Genomic DNA, 19,204 nt, shown 5'->3' with positions numbered 1-19,204 from the left:
ACATGGACCTGGGAGCTGAGTGTAGAGGATGTGAACAGATGTGCTGTTTTACCATTTCCTGTACGTACTTAATAAGGGTTATTAATGTTCACTGACAGGCTGTCATATCGACAAACTAGCCACGATCTTACGATAGAGACAGGGGAATTCTTCCAGTCTCCTGATTAACAATTCTCCCTCAATTACGTCATTCTCTCATTGTGGGATCACACTGTTCACTTCACCTGATGAAGGGGCAACGCTGTGAAAGCTTGTGATTTCAAATAAACCTGTTGGGCAATAAACTGGTGTAGTCTGACTTCTGACGACAAAGAGAAACTGCCTTTGAAATGATTTGGAGATGCCGGTGTTGGACTGGGGTGTACAAAGTTAAAAATGACACAACACCAGGTTATAGTCCAGCAAGTTTATTTGGAAACACTAGCTTTCGGAGCACTGCTCCTTCATCAGGTGTTTATGGAGTACCTAAAGAACAAAGAAAGTGTACAGCCAGGAACAGGCCCTTCGGCCCGCCAAGCCTCAGCCAATCCAAACCTACTATCTAAACCTGTCGCCAATTCCTAAGCATCTGTATCCCTCTGCTCCCCATCTACTCACGCATCTGTCCAGACGCATCTTAAATGGGTCTATCGTGCCTGCATCTACCACCTCTGCTGGCAATGCGTTCCAGACGCCCACCACCCTCTGTGTGAAGTACTTGCCATGTGTATGCCCCTTACACTTTTCACCTCTCACCTTGAAAGCATGACCTCTCATTACTGAATCTTTCTCCCTGGGGAAAAGTTTGTCTCTATCCACCGTGTCTATACCCTTCATGATTTTGTAAACCTCAATCAGGTCCCCTCTCAATCTCCTTTTTTCTAATGAAAACTTACCAAACCTCTCTTCATAGCTAGCACCTTCCATACCAGGCAACGTCCTCGTAAACCTTCTCTGCACCCTCTCCATCCTTTTGGTAATGTGGCGCCCAGAACTGTACACAGTATTCTAAATGTGGCCAAACCAATGTCTTGTACAATTTTAACATGACTTGCCGGCTCTTACACTCAATACCCCATCCAATGAAGGCAAGCATACTATATGCCTTCTTGACCACACTATCCACCTGTGCAGCAACCTTCAGAGTACAATGGGCCTGCACTCTCAGATCTCTCTGCCCATGAACTTTTCCAAAGGCTCTTCCGTTCATTGTATAATTCGCTCAAGAATTAGATTTGCCTAAATGCATCGCCTCACATTTGTCTGGATTGAACTCCATCTACCACTTTTCCACCCAACTCTCTAGTCTATATATATTCTCTTGTATTCTTTGATAGTCCCTTATGCTTTCTGCTACTCCACTAATCTTCGTGTCATCTGCAAACTTGCTGATCATACCAACAGTGCCCTTTTTGATCATTTATGTATACCACAAACAACAGTGGCCCCAATACTGACCCCTATGGGACATCAATGGTCACCTTTCTCCATTTCGAGAAACTCCCTTCAACTACTACTCTCTGTCTCCTGTTGCTCAACCAGCTCTTTATCCACCCAGCTAGAACACCCTGCGCACCATGTGACTTCACTTTCTCTATTAGTTTACCATGGGGAACCTTATCAATCGCCTTACTAAAGTCCATGTATATGACATCAACAGCCCTTCCTTCATCGATCAACTTGGTCACTTCCTCAAAGAACTCTATTAAGTTGGTAAGGCACGATCTCCCCTGCACAAAACCATGTTGCTTACTACTGATAAGCCCATTTTTTTCTAAATATATATAGATTCTATCCATTAGTACCTTCTCCAACAACTTTCCCACCACTGACGCCAGGCTCACTGGTCTGTAGTTACCCAGAATATCCCTACTACCCTTCTTGTACAGGGGGACAACATAAGCAACCTTCCAGTCCTCCGGCATCTCACCTGTATTTAAGGACGCTGTAAAGATATATGTCAGGGCCCCAGCTATTTCCTCTCTCACCTGGGATAGATCCCATCCAGTCTTGGGGATTTGTCCACCTTAATAACCTCTAGCATACCCAATACATCTTCCACGCTTATGTCAACTAATGATGAAGGAGCAGTGCTCCGAAAGCCGGTGCTTCCAATTAAACCTATTGGTCTGTAACCTGGTGTTGTGTGATTTGTAACTTTGCCTTTGAAATGTTTGAGAAGGTGTACCTGAGAACTCTATGGGAAGGTAGAGAAGTGATTGCTGGGCCTCTTGCTGAGATATTTGTATCATCAATAGTCACAGGTGAGGTGCCAGAAGACTGGAGGTTGGCTAACGTGGTTCCAATGTCTAAGAAGGGCGGTAAAGACAAGCCAGGGAACTATAGACCGGTGAGCCTGACTTTAGTGGTGGGCAAGTTGTTGGAGGGAATCCTGAGGGACAGGATGTACATGTATTTGGAAAGGCAAGGACTGATTAGGGATAGTCAAGATGACTTTGTGCGTGGGACATCATGTCTCACAAACTTGATTGAGTTTTTTGAAGAAGTAACAAAGAAGATTGATGAGGGCAGAGCAGTAGGTGTGATCTATATGGACTTCAATAAGGCGTTCGACAAGGTTCCCCATGGGAGACTGATTAGCAAGGTTAGATCTCATGGAATACAGGGAGAACTAGCTATTTGGATACAGAACAGGCTCAAAGGGAGAGGACAGAGGGTGGTGGTGGAGGGTTGTTTTTCAGACTGGAGGCCTGTGACCAATGGTGTGCCACAAGGATCGGTGCTGGGTCCTCTACTTTTTATCATTTACATAAATGATTTGGACGTGAGCATAAGAGGTATAGTTAGTAAATTTACAGATGACACCAAAATTGGAGGTGGAGTGGACAGTGAAGAGGGTTTCCTCAGATTACAACAGGATCTAGACCAGATGGGCCAATGGGCTGAGAAGTGGCAGATGGAGTTTAATTCAGATAAATGCGAGGTGCTGCATTTTGGGAAAGCAAATCTTAGCAGTAATGGTAAAGTCCTAGGGAATGTTGCTGAACAAAGAGACCTTGAAGGGCAGGTTCATAGCTCCTTGAAAGTGGAGTCGCAGGTAGATAGGATAGTGAAGAAGGCGTTTGGTATGCTTTCCTTTATTGGTTAGAGTATTGAGTACAGGAGTTGGGAGGTCATATTGCAGCTGTACAGGACATTGGTTAGGCCATTGTTGCAATATTGCATGCAATTCTGGTCTCCTTCCTATCAGAAAGATGTTGTCAAACTTGAAAGGGTTCAGAAAAGATTTACAAGGATGTTGCCAGGGTTGGAAGATTTGAGCTATAGGGAGATGCTGAACAGGCTGGGGCTATTTTCCCTGGAGCATCGGAGGTTGAGGGGTGACCTCATAGAGGTTAACAAAATTATGAGGGGCATGGATAGGATAAAGTGACAAAGTCTTTTCCCTGGAATCAGGGAGTCCAGAACTAGAGGGCATAGTGTTAGGGTGAGAGGGGAAAGATATAAAGGAGACCTAAGGGGCAACCTTTTCATGCAGAGGGTGGTACGTGTATGGAATGAGCTACCAGAGGATGTGGTGGAGGCTGGTACAATTGCAACAGTTAAGAGGCATTTGGACGGGTATATAAATAGGAAGGGTTTGGAGGGATATGGGCCGGGTGCTGGCAAGTGGGACTAGATTGGGTTGGGATATCTGGTGGGCATGGACGGGTTGGACCGAAGGATCTGTTTCCATGCTGTACATCTCTATGACTCTATGACTCTAAGTAAGAATTTGCTGGATAAACAGTCAAGGGAGTGTCATTAGCCCTAACTCTTCTGGGTAGGGCAGCAAAGATCGGCCTAAGATTCCTGTTCACTCTAGTTTCTCAGCTGTGCTGAGGAGCTGATGCTGGGATAGGCTTGACTGATTGGCCTATCAGGAGCTACCATCAATGCTAGCATGTGAATGGTCAAGAGGATGAGATCATGACAGCATTCGTGATCCAGTAAGATGCCCCACAGAGAGCTAGAGGTTAAAGAACAAGTCACGGTGGACGTGGTAGGGAGAATTGAATAGATTTTTATATATGTATAAAAAACATATATAAATCTATCAAAAGGAACACCACAAAGAGCTATCAACCACATCTGCTACTAATGTCTCCTCAACAGCCTCTGTCAATAACTGAAACAAGTTATGCAGCTGTCAAGAAGGTGATTTGCTTTGGGGTGTTTTGAAAGCAATTTAAGAAGCTGTGAGGGCAGAATGGAATCCCTGGGGCAGCACACTGGCTCAGTGGTTAGCACTGCTGCCTCACAGCACCAGGGACCCGGGTTCAATTCCAGCTTCGGGTGGCTGTCTGTGAGGAGGTCACAAATTCTCCCCTTGTCTGTATGGGTTTCTTCTGGGTGCTCCAGTTTCCTCCTACAATCCAAAGATGTGCAGGTTAGGTGAATTGGTCATGCTAAATTGCCTATAGTGTTCAGGGATATATGGGTTAGATGCATTAGTCAATGTTGGGGAATGGGTCTGGATGGATTACTCTTCAGAGAGTCAGTGTGGACCTGTTGGGTTGAAGGACCTATTTCCACACTGTAGAGATTCTATGATATCATCAACGCAAAAGAAACCCTGCACAGTGTGGTGAGCCATGAGGTCACACAAGTACAAATACAGCATGTTCTGATCTCAATTGTGCTGCACAGATACCAAGGACAAGTCCATGTCAGAAACTAGACACTTCATGCCTGTACCAAATTCTTCATTCCTGCAACTTAATGCAAGGGGCCACACTCTGTGAGTAGTCAAAGTCATAATAGGGTCAAACTTATCCATCCAACCCTCCATTGGAAAGCTTTGTTTAAGAGGAGCTGAAAATGTGTTGCTGGAAAAGTGCAGCAGGTCAGGCAGCATCCAAGGAGCAGGAGAATCGACGTTTTGGGCATGAGCCCTTCTTCAGGAATGAGGAAGGTGTGCCAAGCAGGCTAAGATAAAAGGTAGGGAGGAGGGACTTGGGGGAGGGGCGTTGGTGGAAGGAGGTAAAGGTGAGGGTGATAGGCCGAAGTGGGGGTGGGGGCGGAGAGGTCAGGAAGAAGATTGCAGGTTAGGAAGGTGGTGCTGAGTTCGAGGGTTGGGACTGAGACAAGGTGGGGGAAGGGGAAATGAGGAAACTGGAGAAATCTGAGTTCATCCCTTGTGGTTGGAGGGTTCCTAGGCCGAAGATAAGGCGCTCTTCCTCCAGCCGTCGTGGGAACCCTCCAACGACAAGGGATGAACTCAGATTTCTCCAGTTTCCTCATTTCCCCTCCCTCCACTGTGTCTCAGTCCCAACCCTTGAACTCAGCACCACCTTCCTCATCAGCAATCTTCTTCCTGACCTCTCCACCTCCACCACTCCGGCCTATCACCCTCACCTTTACCTCCTTCCACCTATCACATTTTCAACGTGCCCCTTGCCCCAAGTCCCTCCTCCCTACCTTTTATCTTAGCCTGCTTGACACACCTTCCTCATTCCTGAAGAAGAACTCATGCCCGAAACGTCGATTCTCCTGTTCCTTGGATGCTGTCTGACCTGCTGCGCTTTTCCAGCAACACATTTTCAGCTCTGATCTCCACCATCTGCAGTCCTCAATTTCTCCTTTGTTTAAGAGGAGCATGGTACAAATTAGCAGAATTATTATGTTTCCATAAGTGTGTAAGCAAGGTTCTGGAAAGGATTCTGAGAGATAGGATTTATGACTATTGGGAAAAACATAGTTTGATTAAAGATAGTCAGCATGGCTTTGTGAGGGGCAGGTTCTTTGAGAATGTGATGAGACAAGTTGACGAAGGTTGAGCAGCAGATGTGGTGTATATGGATTCCATCAAGGCATTTGATAAGCTTCTGCACTGTATGTTCATTCAGAGAGTTAGGAGGTATGGGATACAGGAAAATCTGACTGTCTGGATAAAGAATTGGCTGGCCAAAAGAAGACAGCAAGTGGTAGTGGATGGAAAGTATTCTGCCTGGAGCCGGTGACCAGTGATGTCCTGCAGGGATTGTTCTTGGGCCTCTGCTCTTTGTAGTTTTCATAAATGACTTGGATGAAGAAGGAGATGGATGGGTTAGTATATTTGCAAATAACACAAAGGTTGGTGGTGTTGTAGATAGTGTCAAGGGCTGTTGTGGGTAAAACAGGACATTGACAGAATGCGAGCTTGGCTGAGAGTAGCAGATGGAGTTCAACCTGGATAAATGCAAAGTGATTCATTTTGAATACTGAATACAGGATTGTAGACAAGATTCCTCAGTGTAGAAGAACAGTGGTTCTTGGAGTCTACGTGCATAGATCCCTCGAATTTGCAACCTAAATTGATAGGGTTGTTAAGAAGACATATGGTGTTTTGGCTTTCATTAACAGGGGGGTTGAGTTTAAGAGCCAGAAGGTTTTTCTGCAGCTCTTTAAAACCCTAGTTAGACCACACTAGGTGTGTCCAGTTCTGGGCACCTCATTATAGCAAGGCTGTAGATGCTTTAGAGAGAGTGCAGAGGAGATTTAACAGGATGCTGCCTCGATTGGAGGGCTTGTATTATGAAGAGCAATTCAGTGAGCTCGAGCTTTTCACACTGGAGAGCAGAAGGAAGGGAGGTGACTTGATAGAGGTGTACAAGGTAATGAGAGGCATAGATAGAGTGAGTAGCCAGAGACTGTTTCCCTGGGCAGAACTGGCTGCGATGAGGGGGTCATAATTTTAAGGTGGTTGGAGGAAGGTATAGGGGAGATGTCAGAGGTAGGAGCTTTACACAGAGAGGGTGGGTGCATGGAATGCACTGCCAGAGGTGGTAGTAGAGTCAGAGACATTAGGGACATTTAAGCGACTGCTGGACAAGCACATGGACAGCAATAAATTGAGGGATGTGTAGGTTAGTTTGATCTTAGATTAAGGTAAATGCTCAGTGCAATATCGTGGGCCAAAGGGCCTGTACTGTGCTGTACTGTGTTATGTTCTAAATATGACAAGGCAAAATATAAATGTGAATGTGCTTGAACAAGATTCTGGACACTGCACTGGTTAACCCACTCAAACAGCTGGACAGACATCAAGGTGCGTCAATAGCAAACACATCCTCAGAATGAGCTTGAGTCCATAGCTCTCAGTCTTTATTGTACAGTAAACCCCTGAGTGTCTATGCAGCAGAGATTGGAAAGTAAGTAGGTCCCCAAGGAGGCATGGATTGGTTGGACTGAAGGGTCTATTTCCCCTATGACTCTATGACACCATGAATCACAAGACTGAAAGAGAGAGGAAATTCACCTTTCTCGCCAAAAATCCAACGTTTGTGCAGACTTGTAGTGAAGAAGATTGGAGCCTGTGTGATTGACATAAGGAAATCGCTGATGGCCAGATTGATAATGAACGTATTAGATGGACTCCGCAGACTCTTGCTTCTGTGGGGAGAGAGAGAGGGAAAGTTGTAATTTTAAATGGAACGATATCACTTTTCAAAGCAGCCTTGTTTCTTTTTTATTATTGATTTAGCTAAACGCAGAGGCGAGGAAAAGAAACAGCATTTTACAAGGACTGGGAGGATCTTATTCCACACATTTACAACTCCATTCCTTTCTCTAATTATCAGTCACTGTCCAAAGTTTAACATTGCTTTTTGAGCATTTATTCAGATGTTTGATATATCATAAGATTACATATCGGAGTACATGAGGGATATACAACATAGAAACAGACTTTTCAATTCAACCAGTCCCTGTTCATTCTCTACTGGAGCCTCTTTCCACCTTTATCCAACTCTAACATAACTCTCTATTTCCTTCCCCTTGTTTTCTTACACATTAGCAAAACATTCCTACTTTTCCATTCTGTCGCTTCAGAAATAAAGCCTTGTGCTTCATTTAGGAGCAAATTACTGCAGATACTGAAATCTGTACTGAAACCAAAAAATGCCGGTGATCACAGTGGGTCAGGCAGCACCCATGGAAAGAAAGCAAGCTAACCTTTCGAGTTTAGATGACTCTTCAAGTGTGGAGGGGGCAGCATTTATGAAATACTGGAGAGTTGGAGGTGGGGGGGAGGGGGTGAAGTTGAATGCTGAGGGAGAAAAGATGCTGATAGTTCCGATGAAGTGATCGGAATGCGAGAATAGCAGAACAAAGGTGTGTCTAACTGCCAGACTAGAAAGGACAGACACTCCCACTGGGGTGGGGGAAGGGGAGAGAGGACATGGTGACAGAGAATGTAACAAATAAAGTTAATAGAAACGGAAGGAATGGCAGTTGGTTCATAATTTGAAAGTGTTGAACTCAATATCAAGTCCAGAAGATTGTAAAGTGCCCAGTCTGAAGTTGAGATGCTGTTCCTCCAGTTTGCGCTGCGATTCACTGGAACACTACAGCATGGCGAGGACACGTGGACATGCGAGCAGGGCACTGTTTCTGACAACTCCAACAGAATGCCACCACCAAAGACATCTTCCCATTACTCACCGTCTGCATTTCACAGGGATCGTTCCCTCCAGGACACCCTAGTCCATTCATCAACCACTAACACAAACTCCTGTCCCAACGCACCTTCCCACGTAAACATAGAAGGTGCAAAACCTGCACTTTCATCTTCTCCCTGTTCACTATCCAAGGGCCTCCACACCAATTAAATCCACATTGTGGGAAAGTCCATGCATGGTCAACACATTCCCATGGCAATTGAGGGCATCATCCTGTTGGCGTTGGGTACTAACCTTGGCATTGGACAAGAAGGCTGTTTGGGAATGGAGTCAGACAAGTAGGACCAGTGTGGCATTGCTTATAGGATCCTGAGTCCTCTGTTTAAATGCACTCGGTGAGTGATTGATAGACCTGTCATTGGGGCTGAGGAGGCCCATTGAAAACTAGGCCCCTGCCCATACATTGACCCCGGTCCCTCACATTACCCACCCTCTGACCTCTTTCCATCCATCTTCACCTGCTTCATTTTGATTGGAGATAGCTTAAGACTATGGGGTAGACCATTTAGGACTGAGACTAAGAGAAATTTCTTCACCCAGCGAGCGGGGAGCCTATGGAATTCTGTGCCATAAAAAGCGATTGTGGCCAAAACATTGAATATTTGCAAGAAAGTGTTAGATGTTGTTCTTACAGATGAAAGGATCAAAGGGTATGGGGAGGAAGCAGCAACAAGGTACTGAGTCGGACGATCAGCCAGGATCATACTGAAAATGATGGTCTCCTCCTGTTTCTATTTTTTATGTTTCCTGGAATCCAGTCATGATGCAACCTCTGACTGGCCGGCAATTCTTGTAGATAAGACTTCCGCCTGCATAGTCTTTGTTCCTGGGAAGATCCATCATTGTCCAGCCAAAAACCTGAATGGCACTTCATTTTTGGGGGCCTTCCTTAAATGAGGTGCCACAGGAGCCTCACTGGTTCTGCCACTGGTGGGCAACACCCTCATCACTCCTATATAAATGCCACCCATCATTTTTTTTAGATCATCCAGGAAAGGGAAAATCCCACTTGTGGACCAAGGACTCTGGTGGGCTGAATGGCCTGTTCCTGTGTTGTACGGTATTACTGTATTGTACTGGGGAGATTGCGAGTGCATAACGGAACATGAGGCCTGCAGGAGGTGCGCGCTTGTACCTGCAAAATGCATAGATGACCAGGAAATTGCCCACCATGCCAGTGATGCCCACTGCTAGAATTACTGCCCCGATTGTGTAGTGGGCATGATCTGGTACATTCACTGTAGGAAAGGTGCGATGGTAATTGGCATCAGTCACCGACTCCTCCTGTAATTGGAGAAAGAAAGAATGAATCATGCAGACACCACCCCCAAAATATAGAGAGCTCAAGACTCTGATGGAGGAAGGTCCGGGCAAACAGAGAATTCCTTACAGACATCATCTAAATGTACAAAGGTGATTCTACATCTTCAGTCTATAACTTGCCATTTTCTATTTTAAATCAAATTTTTTAAAAATTCTCTTTGTGCAAGTAAATTCATCACAAAGGAACCCAGCCACTGGGTTTATATTTTTCTCTTTTATAGTTCTTTCTAAACATACTTTACTACTTCAATGTTACCTTGCAGACAGATATTGTAAACCTTATTTTAATGCTAGTATACCTTACAGCAGATATTGAGGTCTCAATGTGGTAGAGGCCAATAGAGGAGTATAGAAAGTGCAGCCGGGGAGCTTAAAAAAGAATACAAGGGATAGTATTGCTGGATAGAATAAAGGAAAACCCATGGGGGTTTCTAAAATAAGAGCAAGGGAAATACCTGGAAAGAATAAAAGCCATTAGTGACCTTTGAGGTAATGTGTGTGGGAGCCCAGAAGACATGGGCACAGTTCTGAGTGAATGCTTTGTGATAGTCTTCACATTGGAAAAGGCCAACACAGGTATAGATCTCAGGGTGGAATAGTAGAAGAAATAAACATAGCAAGAGAGGAAGTTTGTCCAGCAATAGCCTCCTTGATCTTATATTCTATGCCTCAGCTAATAAAGACATATAGTCCAAATATCTTTGAACCAACGTAGAGACTTGATGGAGTCTATAAGACTATGAAGGGCATAGATAGGTGGATGAGAAGAGACTTTTTCATCAGTAGAGGGATCAATGACCAAGGGCATAGATTTAAGGCAAGAGGGAGAAGTTTAAGAGGCGGTGAGAAACCTTTTGAACCAGAATGCAATGGAAGTCTGAAACTCACTGCCTGAAAGAGTGATTGAATCAGAAACTCTTGTAACACTTAAGCAACATTTAGATGTTCACTTATTTGCCATAGCCTCCAGGATCTCAACCAAAAGCTGAAAAAATAGGATTAGTGTAGTTAGATCTTTGTTGACTAGTGAGTAACAATGGGCTGAATGGCCTCATTCTGTGAACGTCTTTGAGTGTATGAATATGGATTTTTATCGAAAAAATTACCACCCACAGTCTCTTAGTTAATTGGATGTTCAGCATCACATTTACTGAAATGAACTGACTACTGTAGTAGTCAACATTTGATAACAAAGTAGATAGGTCTCTGAGACAAGTAGTAATAGCACTGTGATCTCAATGGTTATCTGTTAATATTCTATAGTCAAGTGTTGGAGTCTTGCCAGCTCAGAACATGCTGTTCTGCAGCGTTATCATCTATTGTGTGACAATAAACACAGATGAATATTTACTAAGATATCTAGTTTCAGCTTGTATTAATATCATCTGAACACAATCAAGCAATTATATGCTTCAATATTCATTGAATTGTCAGAAATACATTTTAGAGGGAACAGTTGATAGTTAAAGTGCGTATAGGAAGTTGAAATTGGTTCAGAACTCTACAGTATTGCTTGTCTGTGTCAAGCCAACTTGTTTGTTTCAATACAGCAGTTAAACACTCTAACACTAAGTATGTGCCCCCCTTGTGTTGCAGCACAAGTAAATACAACCTTCCTGGAAGAATGGTGACAAACTGAGTCACAACATAGTCAAGGATTTTGGAGTGAAAAACAAGGTTGGAGGTGGGATGGCAGTTTGCAGGGGTAAGAGAGAAACTGGTGAGTTTGGTGGATTTGGATGACAATGGCAAATTTGTAAAGGAGGAAGACACTATCAGAGGGGTGGAAACTTTTAATAAAATCTACCAGTGTGGGAGTCAGCAAGGGATGGTTGGCCGATCAGCGCTATACAGGCTGAGAGTCAAGGTAGTAGGTTGTGGGTCTCATGAAAAAGATGAGCTCTGAGAGGGCATGATGAGATAGTAGAAAAAAATTGGCAAAAGCTCTGAATGCAGGAATAAAATGGGGAGGTAGCTTTGGGTCAGTGAGCTAGGGGAAGGGAAATTAAATGAAAAAAAATAGCTGAATAGATGGTCTCACTCATTGTAATAAAGAAATCTATGGGTTCTGGAGTGAGGGCATTGTGAAGAAATGAGTATTATTGTTGCATCCTTGAAAGATTCAAGGGTGATGGACAGTTTTGACAGAAGTGAATAGGGCCTAACAATGCTTTCTTCCTACTTTATTGTTTGGTGGGATGTGAGTGTCGTTGGCAAAGACAACACTTGTTGACTTCCCTAATTGCCCTTAAACTGAATGCCTTGACTGACCATTTCAGAGAGTAGTTAAGAGTCAATCACATCGTTGTGGGTCTGGAATCACACGTAAGTCAGACCAGGTAAAGATGGCAGATTTCCTCCCTTAAAGGACGAGAGTAAACCAGATAGGTTTCCACGAAAAATTATTATTCATTTTTACTGAGGCTAGCTTTTAATTTCAGAATTTACTGCACTTTAATTCTACCAGCTGCTGTGGTGGGATTTGAAACCCTTGTCCCAGAGCATTGGCCTGGGCCTCTGAGTTTTGACTGCATTGAGATTACCATTACACCACTGTCTTCAAAGTGGCACGTTAATTGGTGTTCTGTATCAGGTTAGGATGTCTCTGACATTCAGTGGCCAGGGTATGGGTTGAAAGCACATGTAACTGTTCCTGCCACTTTTAGAACATAAGAACATGAGCACATGAGAACCAGGAATAAGAGCAGGCAATTCACTCCTTCGTACCTGCTCCACCATTTGATATGATCATGGCTGATTTTATTTTTGCCTCAACTCCATTTTCTTGCCCACTCCCCATAATCTTGGGTTTGTGAATTCAACAGATTCATGACCCTTTTTAGGGAAGTAATTTCTCTTCATCTGTTTAAATCTGCTGCCCCTTTTTAAAAACGTCATTCTAGATTGCCCCATGTGAGGAAACTTCCTCTCTGGTCTACTTTGTCATCCCCTTCACCATCTTATATATCTCAGTTAGGTCTTCTCTCACTCTTGTAAACTCCAGAGAGCATAAAGTTAAACTGCTCAATCTCTCTCCAGAAGACAAGCCCCTCAACTTTCAAATCAAGTGAATCTTCTATGTATTGCCTCCAAAGCAACTACAAGAATTGGACCTGATACCGTAGGTGTGATCTCACTCATGCCTTGTACAGTTGCAGCAATACTTCCCTATTTTTATATTCTATTCCTTCTGCACTAAACGCCAAAATTCTATATGTCCTCATCATTACCTGCTGTACCTGCACATCGTTTTCTGTGATTCATGCGTGAGGACACCCAGATCCCTCTGCACTGAAGCATTCTGAAGTTTCTCTCAGTTTAATTAACAAGTTGTCTTTCTATTCTTCTCACGAAAATGGATAACCTCACACCTACTCCATCTGCCAAGTTAAGTCCTATACCTATCCAAATCCACTTGTGAATTTCCTATTTCTTCATTTCAACTTATTTTCCCACCTATTTTAGTGTCATCTGTAGATTTGGCTACAGTACCTTCTATCCTTACAGCAGGAAGAATTATTGGGTTCTGACTGAATCACTCCAATAAAATGTCTTCTCAAAGTTTGTGAGAAGATTTGTAGCGCGGGTGCTCATTGTTGTGGTTCTGTTCGCTGAGCTGGGAATTTGTGTTGCAGACGTTTCGTCCCCTGTCTAGGTGACATCCTCAGTGCTTGGGAGCCTCCTGTGAAGCGCTTCTGTGATCTTTCCTCCGGCATTTGTAGTGGGACAGGGGACGAAACGTCTGCAACACAAATTCCCAACTTGGCGAACAGAACCACAACAAAACCACAACAGAACCAAAAGGTCTTCTCCTTTTTTAATACCACAATTGGCCTTGTTGAATTCGTGAAAGAAACTTGATGTGACTGTCTTCATAACAGTCTTCATTTTTCATGATACCTCTACAGCCTTTTTACAGTTACCCTAGCTCCACCTTCTTTCTCCAACTCCTCTCTTGCCCTTCCTTCTATATGGGACTGCTTTCACCTGATTCAACCCCGACTGATCCAATTCTAGCCAGTGAGTTTCCTGCAATGGCTTCTTTTTCTGCTCTGCCAAGTAACAAGGCCGTGTTATTCCTCAACTACATACAACCTCTTAGTGACATTTTCATAAAGCATTGGATTCCAAACCCAGCCCTACCTTGCTGCTATTTTACGCGAACCTTCCCACTGCTGCAGGCTTGTCACACAGACTGTACGACATCGGTTTTGGATGGGTCTTAATCTCCTCCAATGAAACACTCAGCAGGTAGAGCCTGGGGACTTTGTTTCTGCCACAAACTGCATCCCGCACGGCGATCTTGATCTCCCTCCCTGACCCCTGCTTAATGCTGACCTGAACTTGTTTTACTGCGATCCAAGCTGTCTTATCATCAGGACTATCGACCTCAATATTGTCAGTCACCCTCCTCAGTTCACCTACTGCTGAAACCCTCATGCATGCTTTCACCACAGCAACAGAATGCTGCATTCGTACAGTGCCTTTAATAGAGCAAAGAATCTCACAGCACGTCAGACAACAGTTGCCAAATAAAATATGACACGGAGTCTTGGCCCAGTGACATTAAGGGTAGTTGGTTCAGGTTTTAAGGAGAAAAGACCCAGGTTTGAATCCCATCTGACCTGGAGTGTGTCATAACAGTTTGATTAAAATAACTAAAGAGTGATGTAAGGGTTCATGTGGCACAGTGGGTGGTATCCAGACCTCTGAGCCAGGAGGTCCAGGTTCAAGTTGCACCTGCTCCACAGGGGTGTAATAACATCACTAAACAGGTTAAATAGAAAATATAAAGAGGGATAATAACAAAAACCTGAGAATGTCAGCACTTAAGTCCTAGGCAGTGCATTAAAGCTAGAATAAAAGAAATTTATGATCCACAACGGGCTATAATTGCTGCGAGTTTAGACAGGATCTACAGATAAAGTCCTGATGGAATGGGTTTGAGAAGTTGCATGTTCTACCCCTGCTGCTGTTTCTGAAGTTCTTTAATAACTAAATCATAGAATTTTGGATGGCCATGTCATGTCTGTATTTACTCTTTGAAAATACCATTTAAGTTAGTCCCACACCCAGTTTGTTCTGAATCAATCCTATTCAAATACACTGCCCTTTAAAAGCTCTTGTGGAATTTGATTACAACAGCACTGGGGTTAACCATAACCCTATCAGATTATGCATTCCAGATGATGACAATCCTGTGTGTGGAAACATTCTCACATTGACTCCAGTTATTTTGTTATTTTTTAAAAAATCTATGATCTCTAGTTACCAATACTCCTGGCAGAGCAAACAATTTCTCCTTAATTAATCTAACAGGCCCTTATGGTTTTGAATCCTGCAATGGGTTCTCCTCATAACCACTGCAGTCCTATCATCCAGTTAATACCTCACCTGAGATCGCTCTAAGGCTTTGGCATCAGTCCTAAAGTGTGGTGCCAGAATTGTGAACAATATTCCAGCAGAGGCCTAAATAGTGATTCACAAAAGATAACTACACTTTTTAGTTTTTGTGTCCAGTCGCTCTAGTTACAAAGTCGAGCATTCTTTCTTAACTGCCTTCTCAACCTTCTCTGCAATCTGTAAAGAATTTATTAATAAACACCTCACTCAAAGTAGCATTGTTTACTTTGGACTTGCCTCCCCATGTTATTTCTCCCGAAGTTCATTACTTCAAAGCTGTCTGCACTAAACCATTAAACCACGTTTGCCTCTTGTCTGCCCATTTCACCAAGACATGACAGTGCAGAGTGTGGTGCACCAACCCCGTACAAATACATTTCCATGCCGTTCAAAACAGTACCAAGTCACAGGGGAGAGTCTATAGCGTGGGGGCAGTGTCAAGCTTCAGATGGACAGGAGTAAGTTTGTCTGGAAGCTGACCGCATGCCTGAGCACCTTGAGTGCACGCAAAGTGTTGGAACCGAGTGCCTCGGCCATCAGGTTTTGGATGGCTCAGGTCACGAATCGGACGTGGATCGACACCCTCACAACTGATTGTGCTGGCATTATCCAGCCCACGTCTCTGCCATTCAGTGTGTCCCTGACTCTTGTCAGCCCTGCATCCCGAGCTTTCTCCTCCCTGGCTCAGAGCAAACCATACCCAAGGAGTAATCTGTTTTTGAGCAGCAGCTCCCTGACGAAAGCTGCCACTCTCATAGAGGGTGAGCTTCAGCGTGAGCCACCCAAGTCCCAGACTGTGATCAAGTCCAGCTAGAAGAAAGGCAATTCCTGGAAGAAGACCTGCTGTGCCTCGGAAGAGCTGCTGCTGAGTGAGGCCTAGAGCCTGCGGCCTTGGTTGCTACAACCTGCCTGTCTGGAGGGGCTCATGCCTGGGACTCTCTGTTGTTGCTGCTGCTTTTGGAAGCCTGGTGGCCTATTTCTGTCCTTGGTCAGTGCCTGGAAGACTGGAGTTTGGAGTCTGTGCACATCTTCTTCCCAGCTGGTGTTTGAGTGGATTGATTCCTGGAGTCTGGGCTTTTTCTTCAGTCAGGGGATTCAGCTCTGGAATTTAGCAGCTTGGGACCTGTAGGTGATTGTGGTTGGAGCCTGGCCCTCTACTTATTCTTTCTTTCCTGACTGTGGTCTACACAATCACCATGTGCTGCCAGTGTCAGCTGTCTTTGGGCATTGGGGACTGTTGTTTGGAATCCATGGGTCCCAGGTCAGAACACAGCTCCCTGAGGGCTGGTGGGGCCTAACAAGACTGTTTTTGTTTCCTTTTTCTGTAATTTGTGTGAGAGATGGTAGTGATGCTCCTGGTGGAGGGAGGGGTGCAGGGTGTGGGAAACAATAGCGGTCACCTCCAGTCCAAAAGCAGCAGCAACCGAGAGTCCCAGGCATGAGCCCCTCCAGACAGGCAGGTTGTAGCAACCAAGGCCCCAGGCTCTAGGCCTCACTCAGCAGTAGCTCCTCCTAGGCACAGCAGGTGTTCCCATTTCACTCTCCAATCTCCAACAGATGCAGCAGCAGGGTACCACTTCCCAATCCACTACCCTCTACAAGGAGCAACCCTCTACCACCACTCCCTGTCTCTCACCTTGAAGCCAATTTTGTATCCAATTGGCTCTATTCCCCAGATCCCATGTGATCTTTTCTTACTACCACGCCAAACCTTCTTAAACACTTTGCTGATGTCCATATAGACAATGTCTACCACTCTGCCTTCATCAATCTTCTTTGTCACCTCTTCAAAAAACTTCAAGTTAGCAGACACAATTTCCCTCACACAAAGCCATGCTGTGTATCTCTAATCAGTCCTTGCCTTTTCAAATGTATGTAAATCTTGTCTCTCCAAATCTCCTCCAACAACTTACCCACCACTGATGTCAGGCTCACTGATCTGTAGTTCCTTGGCTTTTCCTTACCACCCTTGTTCAATAATGGCCAGTCTTCTGGCACCTTACCATGGATGGCTGTTGATGATACAAATATCTCAGCAAGGGGCCCAGCAATCACTTCCTAGCTTCTCACAAAGTTCTGAGACAGGTGCTGGGGATTTATCTACCTTAATGCGTTTTAAGACCTCCAACACCTCCTCTTCTATGTTATGGACACTTTTCAAGACATCGATATTTATTTCCCCTAGCTTCCATGTTCTTCTCCACAGTAAATACTGATGCAAAATAGTTGTTTTGTATCTCACCCATCTCCTGACCTTCAACACATAGATGGCCTCATTGATCTTTAAGAGGCCCTATCCTCTCCCTAGTTACTTAAGTATACTCCCACAGCCCTTACACTCCTCTAGGGATTCACTCAATCCCAGCTGTCTATACCTGAATTCAAACCTTTCATGGTGTTTGCACTGTCCCAATTCTAACCTCTTCTGCCTCTGTTTGGCTTGTGTTGGCATCAATGACTAATGTCTATATTATGCCAAATTCATATGGGTAAAAAAAATACAAGTCTGACTTGCAGAGATGGAACTCTTGATAATAAAATGATCTCAGGCTAGGTCTTGAAGAATTCAAGTGATGAATCTGTGACTATTTCCTTCACACCATTTGTCAAGATGGATTGTCCTTGAAAAGAAAGATTTTTGATACTTTGCCTTGGAAACAATAGTTTTTGGAACAATTTGAAGTCATAAAGGACGTTACATAGATATTTATTTTTGAAGAAAAATGCAACCCATAATGAACTTCCAATCCAGTCGCTGTGACTCAACACCTTGAGTCAGTACTCTTTTCACAACTGGGACTGAATCAGAGGCGAGAATGCAAGCAACTGAACAAAGTGCACAGAAATCACACCTTTCTATGAGTTTGCATGGGCTAATAAGCCTTTGTGGTGAAAAATCTGTCATGTTGAATTAAGATTAAGGTTCTTGGTCTGGGAATTTAAAGTCTAAATAACTGAGAAGGGACTTACACACAAGATTGGAATTAGCTGTTAAATTTAAAAAATGAATACAAAGAGCTGACAAATTCACAATGGAAAGCAGATGTTAAATAGATGTAGAAATAGAAATAAACAAATACAATTCAAGCCTGAACTCAAATAAAGGTCATAAATGGGAATATGAAAATGCAAAGAATGTTTGTTCAGACTATTGAAGCTCCTCCCTCTCCAGGGTGTAATTACAAGATCCTGAGGAGGGTGAATTCACCCTCCCCAATAGAGCTAAGAAGAGTAGACACTTCTTTGAAGAAGCTCGTCTGCTCAAGTCCCATCAGAAACACATGTACGTTTGTAAAGTGAAGCACCAGGCCTCTGAAACAAACATGTTGGAGCACGTGCTTTTTCTGCTATTTGTGCTCCTGGCGGGGGGAAATTATAGCAGTTGTGGGGCCTCTAAAATATCATCTGGATTGAGGCCCAGTCGTTACTACTTCGGGATCTTCTGCATTCCCCAACCCCGCAGGAGCCATGTTGCCCTTTACTCACTCGACAAAAGAGCTCGGCTGAAATGTTACACTCACCCAAGATGATCATGTAGACATGAGCAGCGGCCTTGGCAGGGTGGGTCAGCAGCCCCAACAGTCATTACGTTAAAGATGTATAGGAAGCAATCACCATAACAAGCATCGTCATACTAAGACTGACCCTTCATTGAAATCCATCACTCTAAAACTGCAAATCTCCCACTGAAAACTGTCTTTTTTAATATTGTAAGCCTCACATTGAAACCTGTCTCTCTGATGTGTAATTCTCCCAATAAAAACTTATCTCTCTAAAAGGTGCGTCTGCCATTGTAATATAATAATTTTAATAGTGTAACCCTCACATTGAAAACCATTGCTCTGTTACTGAATTCTCCCACTGAAGTTATTTCTGAAATCCTGTAACTGTTCCACTGAAACTTCACTCACTAATACTGTAACACTCCCATTTAAACTTGACTCTCTTTAATACTTTAACTGTCTCACTATAATCTGTCTCTCTAAAACTATCGCTCATCCATTGAAATGCCTGAGGGCGGCACAGTGGCTCAGTGGTTAGCACTGCTGCCTCAGCAT

The 19,204-nt window shown here is 44.0% G+C and overlaps 1 protein-coding gene across 6 annotated transcripts in view; it reads right to left on the bottom strand.

Moving 5' to 3' along the window:
- Positions 1-19,204, bottom strand: part of opn4a (opsin 4a (melanopsin)) — a 119,836-nt gene that overhangs the window by 49,105 nt on the left and 51,527 nt on the right. For all 6 annotated transcript variants that reach the window (XM_072583052.1, XM_072583054.1, XM_072583053.1 and 3 more), the window contains 2 exons: positions 9,556-9,704; positions 7,220-7,353 (listed from right to left, as the gene is read on the bottom strand). In XM_072583052.1, coding sequence (XP_072439153.1) covers positions 7,220-7,353; positions 9,556-9,593 — 172 coding nt within the window. In that variant the 5' untranslated portion in view covers positions 9,594-9,704. The remainder of the gene's footprint in view (positions 1-7,219; positions 7,354-9,555; positions 9,705-19,204) is intronic.

This window comes from Chiloscyllium punctatum, chromosome 13, assembly GCF_047496795.1.
Source record: "Chiloscyllium punctatum isolate Juve2018m chromosome 13, sChiPun1.3, whole genome shotgun sequence".
In the NCBI taxonomy this organism is placed as follows: Eukaryota; Metazoa; Chordata; class Chondrichthyes; order Orectolobiformes; family Hemiscylliidae; genus Chiloscyllium; species Chiloscyllium punctatum.
The sequence above is the reverse complement of the archived record's forward strand: the minus strand, read 5'-3'. Positions and strand labels throughout refer to the sequence as shown.